The sequence below is a fragment of the Prosopis cineraria genome, unplaced genomic scaffold (assembly GCF_029017545.1).
Source record: "Prosopis cineraria cultivar Desert tree isolate PC_DT_omini unplaced genomic scaffold, ASM2901754v1 PC8, whole genome shotgun sequence".
NCBI lineage: Eukaryota > Viridiplantae > Streptophyta > Magnoliopsida > Fabales > Fabaceae > Prosopis > Prosopis cineraria.
In genome coordinates this window covers 3,638,862-3,647,544 of record NW_026555339.1, presented here as the reverse complement: position 1 = coordinate 3,647,544, position 8,683 = coordinate 3,638,862, and the positions used below count along the sequence as shown (strand labels likewise).

The 8,683-nt window shown below is 34.6% G+C and overlaps 1 protein-coding gene across 7 annotated transcripts; it reads left to right on the top strand.

Moving 5' to 3' along the window:
• The first annotated feature begins 1,614 nt into the window (after positions 1–1,614).
• LOC129318248 (vacuolar protein-sorting-associated protein 11 homolog) lies at positions 1,615–8,014 on the top strand. Of its 7 annotated transcripts, none has more exons than XM_054962922.1 (6): positions 1,615–1,740; positions 1,857–2,078; positions 2,482–2,655; positions 2,791–3,114; positions 3,219–4,982; positions 7,102–8,014. In XM_054962922.1, the coding sequence occupies exons 2-6, from the start codon at positions 1,857–1,859 to the stop codon at positions 7,489–7,491; spliced, it is 2,874 nt and encodes a 957-aa protein (XP_054818897.1). In that variant the 5' UTR covers positions 1,615–1,740; the 3' UTR covers positions 7,492–8,014. The 7 variants fall into 7 exon arrangements, 5 of the variants coding, with proteins under 5 accessions (XP_054818897.1, XP_054818899.1, XP_054818900.1 ...); XM_054962924.1 differs by having other exon boundaries at positions 1,641–2,078; positions 7,102–7,163; positions 7,296–8,014; XM_054962925.1 differs by having other exon boundaries at positions 1,641–2,078; positions 7,102–7,222; positions 7,296–7,457.
• Positions 8,015–8,683: the final 669 nt, after the last annotated feature.

Sequence of the window (8,683 nt, the reverse complement as noted above, 5' to 3'; positions counted from 1 at the left end):
TTCACTTATCACAAAATTACCCATTCATCTCTTCCAACAATCCCAATACCATCACAATCCTTTACCTTGTCAAAAGCCCCATTATAATTCAATTTGATCCCACCTTTATCAAGAAAACACCAAGGCAATTTTATTTTCTTATTTACATCAACCTTTCTCACTGATTTAAAAATTTACACATTCTTAATTTTACACAAATATTTGCCAGCTAGAACATTCATCTCAATAAGATCAACATTGAATTTTTTAAATATACCAATAAGTAATAGCCATTCTACACTTAATCATATAGAAAGTTTGTTATCCATAAGTCATATAATAACCTAATCTTTAATATTGCTTATCGAATATCTTTTAATTTTCTATTCAACATGATCACTAAACCAAACAACTTTGGCCGGTGACATAGCAAAACTACATGTTCCTTAGCTTCCTATTCATTGCCGCAAATTTTACACAAAGAGTCATTCAAGTATTTTCTTTTTCACAAAACATTACGAGCAGGCAAAGCACCCGTCATTAATTTCTACAAACAAGCTTAACCTTAGGCATACAATTAAGCTGCCAAATCTTATGCCAAACATCATTCTTAATTCTCTTAAAGGAGCTTCACAATTGCAGTTCTTTTCTTCCTTGCATATCCATATATCATCTTTTACAGTATATGTGCCATTTTTAGCACCATCCCAAACAACTTCATCCTGGCAACCAGACAAGGGGATACCCCAAATTTTGTCTCTTTCCACCTCATTAACCAAATTAGAAATACACTGTAAATTTCAACCATCACCATTCAGTAAATCTGTTATAGGTTTATTCATTTCATCCCCATTGGAAAAAATTAACCTGTAGCTTCCCGTTTTCCAAACCACATACCCACCTTAGCTGAATAGCTGTCAATGTGAAGGGTTACTACAAAGTACATGCTAGCTGAAGGTCTGAATAATCTCCCCTTCCTTAAGAAATATAAAACTGTTTAAGAATGAAGTGTTGAATTTAAATTTATATAAATGCAAATAACATTTTTGGTAAAGCTGTTTTCAATTGAGCCTGACTATACTTGAATATAACTTGATCAACTAATTATTTAAAAGAAAATTTAGTCTATGGGCTCATCTTTTTACCGTAAAAAAGCCGAAATTAACAATAACCTAAATACGTTTTCTAGCACGATACCAAGGCTTAGAAATAAGTTTCTCTATTCATGGTAATAGAAAAAAAATGTGGAGCAGTAGAATTTTTTTAAAAAAAATATCAGCTGATCCACCAGTAACTTATCAAATATCAAAGTTGTCGAAATATAATATTTAGATAAAGTCATATACTCATATTATCCAAAAATCGTATTTCTTTGGTACTCTTTTTACTGAGATAAGATTTAAATTTAAATGCTGAAAAGACGAGGATAAATACAATTTTGAATTTCTTCACGTGCATGGCAAAGGAAAACTTGTGAATAACTTTAAAATTAGAAGCAATAACATTTTTATGACATAATTTAAAAATATTTAACATCAATATTATAAATTATTAATAATTGATTTTTTTTCTTTTATAATTTTACCAGGCAATCCCGTTAACGAAATTAATTACGAAACCATGACAGGCAGATAATCGCAGACTTATCGTAATTCTCAAATCTGCCCCAAACAAAGTAGAATTTACGGGTAACCGGCGGGGACAACTTCAATCTCTACCCTCGCTCCTCCCTCGGGTTCTTCTTGAATCAGAACCAAACAAGTAAATCCCTTCATCGCTCCAGAATCACACTTCTCTTGGCATAAAAATTGCGAAACCTCAGTTTTTCGGAAACGCACGTCTGATCTCTCCTGGAATATTTCTGGCTTTGAAATCAGATGTACCAGTGGAGGAAGTTCGAGTTCTTTGAGGAAAAACACGCAGGAAAATGCACGATTCCTGAGGAGGTGACAGGGAAGATAGAATGCTGCTCAAGCGGGAGAGGAAAGGTGGTGATTGGCTGTGATGACGGCACCGTCTGCTTGCTTGACCGGGGCCTTAAGTTCAATTATGGGTTTTCTGCTCATTCCTCCTCCGTTCTCCTTCTTCAGCAGCTCAAGGTTCAATCTCTAATTTTCTCTACCATTATGCAATTGAATTTTTTTCGGTCGGGTTTGTGGAAAAGTGATAACTGGCTACTGATTTTTATGCGGTTTGTATTTTGATTGCTGCTAGTACGTAAACTTATTCAGTAAAGGAAGGAATAATGGATGAGCTGGGCAAGTGTTTGAAAAATTTGGAAAGCCAATAAATTTTTTGAAGCTCTATGTCCTCTTTTGTGATTATTATCTTCTGCTTCATTAGTTGAATCACCACAATCCCTTTTTGCCTCCCGACTAATATGAATATTGGTGAAATAATTATTTCGGTATTCATTGTTAGTTGTTACCACCAATTCTTTTTTATTACCTTTGAGTTTTGACTTTCGAATATTACCAATTCCTTCGTTCATTGATGAATCAGCAACGGAACTTCTTGGTAACTATTGGAGAAGATGATCAAGTAGCTCCCCAACAGTCAACTTCGTGCTTGAAGGTTTTTGACCTTGATAAGATGGAACCTGAGGGTTCAAGCACGACAAATCCTGAATGTGTTGGGATATTGCGAATATTCACTAATCAGTTTCCTGAAGCAAAGGTAAATGACATTGTTGTGCATGCTTGCCATGCTTACATTTTATCTGGATATGTGTACACTAAAACTCGGTTGTTAACTTGATTTGATTCTTCCAAGCTCTAATCTCGATGTTGTGGGAACTGTGATGTATGGCAGATTACATCTTTCATAGTCTTTGAAGAAGTTCCACCTATACTGCTCATAGCTATTGGCTTAGACAATGGCTTTATTTACTGCATCAAAGGAGACATTGCACGGGAACGTATTACCCGTTTCAAGCTTCAGGTGGAATATCATTCAGAGAAAACTCTTTCATCTATAACTGGCCTTGAATTTAGGGTGGATGGTGAATCCCTTCAATTATTTGCCGTAACTCCAAGTTCAGTGAGCTTGTTCAGTTTGCATGATCAACCTCCGAGAAGGCAAACCCTGGATCAGATTGGATGCAGTGTCAACAGTGTTGCAATGAGTGACCGCTCTGTATGCAATCTCATAGGCCATAGCTCATAAATTATCTGAATTTTATTGCTAGCTATATATATTTTCTGTGAAAGCTAAATGTTTTTATATGGTAACGTAAACAGGAATTGATAATTGGTCGACCTGAGGCTGTATATTTTTATGAAGTTGATGGGCGTGGTCCTTGTTGGGCTTTTGAGGGAGAAAAGAAATTTTTGGGATGGTTTCGTGGATATCTTTTATGTGTTATTGAAGATCAAAGAAATGGAAGACATACTTTCAACATCTATGACTTAAAGAATCGTTTGATAGCTCACAGTGTATTGGTTAAAGAAGTTTCTCATTTGCTCTATGAATGGGGTAACATAATACTCATAATGACTGACAAATCAGCTTTGTGTATTGGGGAAAAGGATATGGAAAGCAAATTGGACATGCTTTTTAAGAAAAATTTATATACTGTAGCGATCAATCTTGTTCAGACTCAACAAGCTGATGCTGCAGCTACTGCTGAAGTGCTAAGAAAGTACGGGGATCATCTATACAGCAAGCAAGACTATGATGAGGCAATGGCCCAGTACATCCATACCATTGGTCACCTTGAGCCTTCATATGTGATACAGAAGTTTTTGGATGCTCAAAGAATCTATAACCTTACAAATTACTTGGAAAAGTTACATGAGAAGGGCCTTGCTTCTAAAGATCATACCACTCTTCTATTGAATTGTTACACCAAATTGAAAGATGTTGAAAAGCTTAATTTATTTATTAAAAGCGATGACAGCATCGGGGAACATAAGTTTGATGTGGAAACTGCAATCAGGGTTTGTCGTGCAGCTAATTACCATGAACATGCAATGTATGTTGCAAAGAAGGCAGGGAGACATGAGTGGTACTTGAAGATTTTGCTTGAAGACCTTGGTCGGTATGATGAGGCTTTGAGATATATTTCAAGTCTTGAACCAAGCCAAGCTGGAGTAACAATTAAGGAGTATGGTAAGATTTTAACAGAGCACAGGCCAGCAGAGACAATTGAGATCCTCATAAGGCTTTGCACAGAGGATGGAGACAAAAAAGGAGCTTCAAGTAGTGCGTATGTATCTATGTTGCCATCTCCTGTTGACTTTCTTAGCATCTTTATTCATCATCCCCAATCCCTAATGGATTTTCTTGAAAAGTATACCAACAAGGTCAAGGACTCACCTGCTCAAGTGGAGATCCACAACACACTCTTGGAATTGTATATATCCAAGGAATTGAACTTTCCTTCAATATCTCAAGTTAATGATGATGGAGATCTTAACCTTAAGTTAGTGTCAATGAAATCCACAATGTTAAAAGCTCAGTCAAATGGAACAAGTGCTGATCACAAAAGTTCAGACAAGGAAACAGATCGTCTTAAAAGGCGTGAGAAAGGTCTGAGCTTACTTAAGAATGCATGGCCACCTGAGATGGAACATCCACTTTATGATGTTGATTTAGCAATCATCTTGTGTGAAATGAATGCTTTCAAAGAAGGACTATTATATTTATATGAAAAGATGAAACTTTATAAAGAAGTGATTGCTTGCTATATGCAGACACATGATCACAAGGGGCTAATTGCTTGCTGCAAAAGGCTTGGGGATTTAGGTAAAGGAGGGGATCCTTCTCTTTGGGCCGATTTACTTAAATATTTTGGTGAGCTGGGAGAAGATTGCTCCAAAGAAGTGAAAGAAGTTTTGACTTATATTGAGAGGGATGACATTTTGCCCCCCATAGTTGTCCTTCAAACTCTTTCAACAAATCCATGCCTCACACTTTCTGTAATCAAGGATTACATTGCTCGAAAGCTTGAACAGGAATCTAAGATGATTGAGGAGGACAGACAAGCCATTGAAAATTATCAGGTTGGTCTCCCCCCACCCAAAATAATAATAATAATAATAATAATAATAATAATGCTGCATTTTGATAGTTCATAGTTCATATCTCATTTTCCATCATTGTGGTGCCCATTACATGTGGCCAGTAGCTTTTATGACTCCTTTCATATTCTAATATTCTTGAGAATTTAGTCAGAAGTAAGGTGCATGCCAAACAAAACCTAAAAGCAATAAAGAAAGTATCACTTAAGCTTGAAGCAGACTAAATTAATAGTCAGAGAAACTTTAGAAGGATGATTGTAACTATGTAGTGGATGTGTTGTTCGATAAAGGATGGCTGGTGGCATATTTGTTGAACGATGGAGATAATTGGTGTTTGTTCCTTGTGAATAATTATGCTGCACTTAACTAGATGTGCTACTATGAATTTCAAAACTCTGTTCCGGATGGTTCTGTTCACAAAACATGAGCATCAAAAGATTCCTTTGCCTGAAAAACGCTTTCCTTAACCAGTGTTGAATCTTCCACCCACAAATTTTCTATCATAGTTTCACACGAAACCCATAATTTTCTCCTGTAAACCCTATCGTGTCAACATTATCATTAACAATAATTTGGAAAATTAAGTGGAGATGTGTTAATGAACACCTTAGTAGTGATTATGGAAATCAAGAAATATGAACTCTTTTGAAGTTCTGAATGTTTGACATATTGTATATCGGTGATTTAGGCTCTTCATTATGAAGCGGAGAACTGAGCTCAGCTATGTTCAGTTGACTTGAATACGCCAATCGTTTTATAGGAGTTATGAACCTCACTGACATGAGTAACATGATGATTAATGCAGTGGAAATTTTTTTTTTCTAGAGCTCTCTTGCGTCTTGCTGAATATGCAGAGACTAGTGCTTCTCATCTTGATGATAAAGTTGATTAGATTAATAACAGTCTGCACATGTTATAATTTTGTTTCCTATGATTTAATTTATTGAGAAACACATTCTAGATGATTGTGTGAAGTTTGAAAGTCTATTTTTCAAATTACCAAATAATTTGATGGCATATGCATTTGCTCTCTAATGTTGTGGGTTTGATGTAATTTTGTTTCTTAATTTTATTCCCTTGTTCTAATTAAATCCTTTGGTTTAGCAAAATATTCCAATGTTTCCTTATTTGACTACACTATTAAATTATTTGGAAGTATCATCTCACATTGCTTTATGTATCGCAGATGCACTTCATATATGAAGTATCTCGGCAAGAAACTTCACTTGTTTATTTTCTTCACTTCATTTCTCTTCCTTGTATTTCCTCTTTTCTTCTGCATGGCAAACTCATAATAAAAGTAATGATGAATCAAATCCTTTTGAAATACTGTTAGCGAAAATCATTACAAATGTGAACACTTAATGATGAAAGGGGAGATGTACAAGGAGTTACGGTTACGAACAAGAGATGAACCATTAATGGACTGCGACATTAGAGACGTACAAAGGCATTAGATTTTCCGCAACAATGAAACTTATAATTCTGACATCAAGCTGCTCACCTAAAAATTAAAACTTCAAACTTCTGCTAATTTTTCAGAGGGAAAACATACTATTTGGTCCCTATAATTTCATTGGGTTTTCCTTTTAGTCCTTGTATTTTTTGCTAGTGTTTTCAGTGTTTATAGTTTCAAAAAGATTGGGTGATATTTATTTTTCTTGTCCCTATAATTTCAGTGTTTTCAGTCCCTACACTAAAAAAATACTACAGGTATTGAATACAAAAGCTAATGATATTATAGGGACCAAAGATTATGTTTTCTCTTTTTCAGATTACTACCAACAGCAATGAACAATTTAAGCTAAATTTTGCTCCTTTTCCTCCCTACCTTGTCTTGACTTCTTCATTCCCTCTCTCAATGCTTGTACCACCCTAAAGCACTGCCACTTCCCAGGGAAAAAAATTTTGCTCCTCTCAATTTGGTAAACCTTGTAACATTTTAATAAATTATAGGATTTAATCGAAAAGGAAGAAAAGAATTAAATCGGAATTGACATCTGATTAAAGGACTAAAATTGTATTTGTCTAATCGTATTTAATTGTTGCTATTTTTATATCCAGGAAGTTAAGAAATTTAATGATTTTTTTACTGGTGCAGGAAGATACAATAGCAATGAGAAAAGAGATTCAGGATCTTAGGACAAATGCCAGAATTTTTCAGTTAAGCAAGTGTACTGCATGCACTTTCACTCTGGATCTCCCAGCCGTTCATTTTATGTGTATGCATTCGTTCCATTTGCGCTGCCTTGGGGATAATGAAAAGGAATGTCCTGAGTGTGCTCCTGAATACAGGTCTGTCTTGGAAATGAAAAAGAATTTGGAGCAAAATTCTAAGGATCAAGATAGATTCTTCCAGCAAGTGAGGAACTCTAAAGATGGGTTCTCTGTAATTGCTGAGTATTTTGGGAAAGGGATTATTAGCAAAACAAGTAATGGAACCACCTCTGGTCTCAGAACTGGAAGCACATCTTCCAGCAGCGGCTTCTGAGGGCTTCTGAGGTTTGAATTTATGCCACTTGTTTTAAGAATTCTTCTCCATGAAGGGCAAGCCTGCATTCTTGATGTCGATGAACGGAGCTGTGCTTTTCCGTCAGTGCTTGTTGACCAACCTTTTTATACTCTGCTGAAACAGTGTTTGTGTATTTAGTTACCCAAATGTGCTGGCTTTTCAGTTGACTTCTCATTTACTAGGGAACATTCCTGTATGGTCCGGCTGTTATGCTAAAGATTTTTTTTTCCTTGCAGATTTGATGCATGCTTATAGAGATCTTTGACAGAATTATTCTCTGAGTCTTGATTTCCTCTCGGCAAAATATTGGAGAATGCACTGAGGGGAAATGTTGTTTTGGTGTGAATTCGAGGTAGAATTTTTTTATTATCATGGCAGTCAAATTTTTCTGGGATATTACTGAGGAGATTTTAAAGTGTCTTTAGCCATGTAAAAGTGATGAAATTGCAAAAATTTTATTTGCTTGTTTATATATGGCTCATTGCCTCGTTGCTCTGTTCAATTTGACATCTTACCCTTTATTTTATTTTTTGTGGGTACAAATCTCACCTTTTATTTCTATGTTAAATTATTACCATAATCTTTCTTGCTTGCGAAAAGATAATTCGGGTTTGGGGTTTGTCTTCAATCTTCATTTTTCACAGGGAGAATGACAAACAGATTCAAGAGATTAATTAATTTAAATTAAGTCTCAATCAATTTTAAAGTGTCACGTTTTAAGGGTTTTTCAAGTTCAACTTTTAATTTTGTAATTTTATTATAATAAATTTACAATTTATTTTTAAAATTTTAATGTGGTTGAAAAATAAATTAACTTTATTTTCTTTGTTGAATTTTAAATTTATTACAATAAAATTGTAAAATTAAAATTTAAACTTATAAATTTTTAGAGTTTGATGCTTTGAAATTGGTTAATATTTAATTTAAATTAATTGGTGCGCTTGAAACTTGTTTGTCGTTCTTCCTTTTTCATATAGATAAAGGGGGCAGATTGGTAAATTCAAGCAATTGCAAAGAAATTAGATAAAGGCTCAAGTTAGACATTTGAAAAATGCAAAAATAATTTATCATTATCAACCTCTTTAGTTTATTTACTCTTTTTTTAATCTTAATTCAGCCATTTTATATCTTTAATTATTTAAATTTATTTGTATATTTTAAAAATTATTTA

Bases quoted from the DNA above. Each gene is read 5' to 3' on its own strand.
- LOC129318248 (XM_054962922.1), top strand. From the start codon at position 1,857: ATGTACCAGTGGAGGAAGTTCGAGTTCTTTGAGGAAAAACACGCAGGA. The intron at 2,656-2,790 runs GTAAATGACATT...GATGTATGGCAG, and splicing joins ATCAGTTTCCTGAAGCAAAG to ATTACATCTTTCATAGTCTT. The intron at 4,983-7,101 runs GTTGGTCTCCCC...TTACTGGTGCAG, and splicing joins AAGCCATTGAAAATTATCAG to GAAGATACAATAGCAATGAG.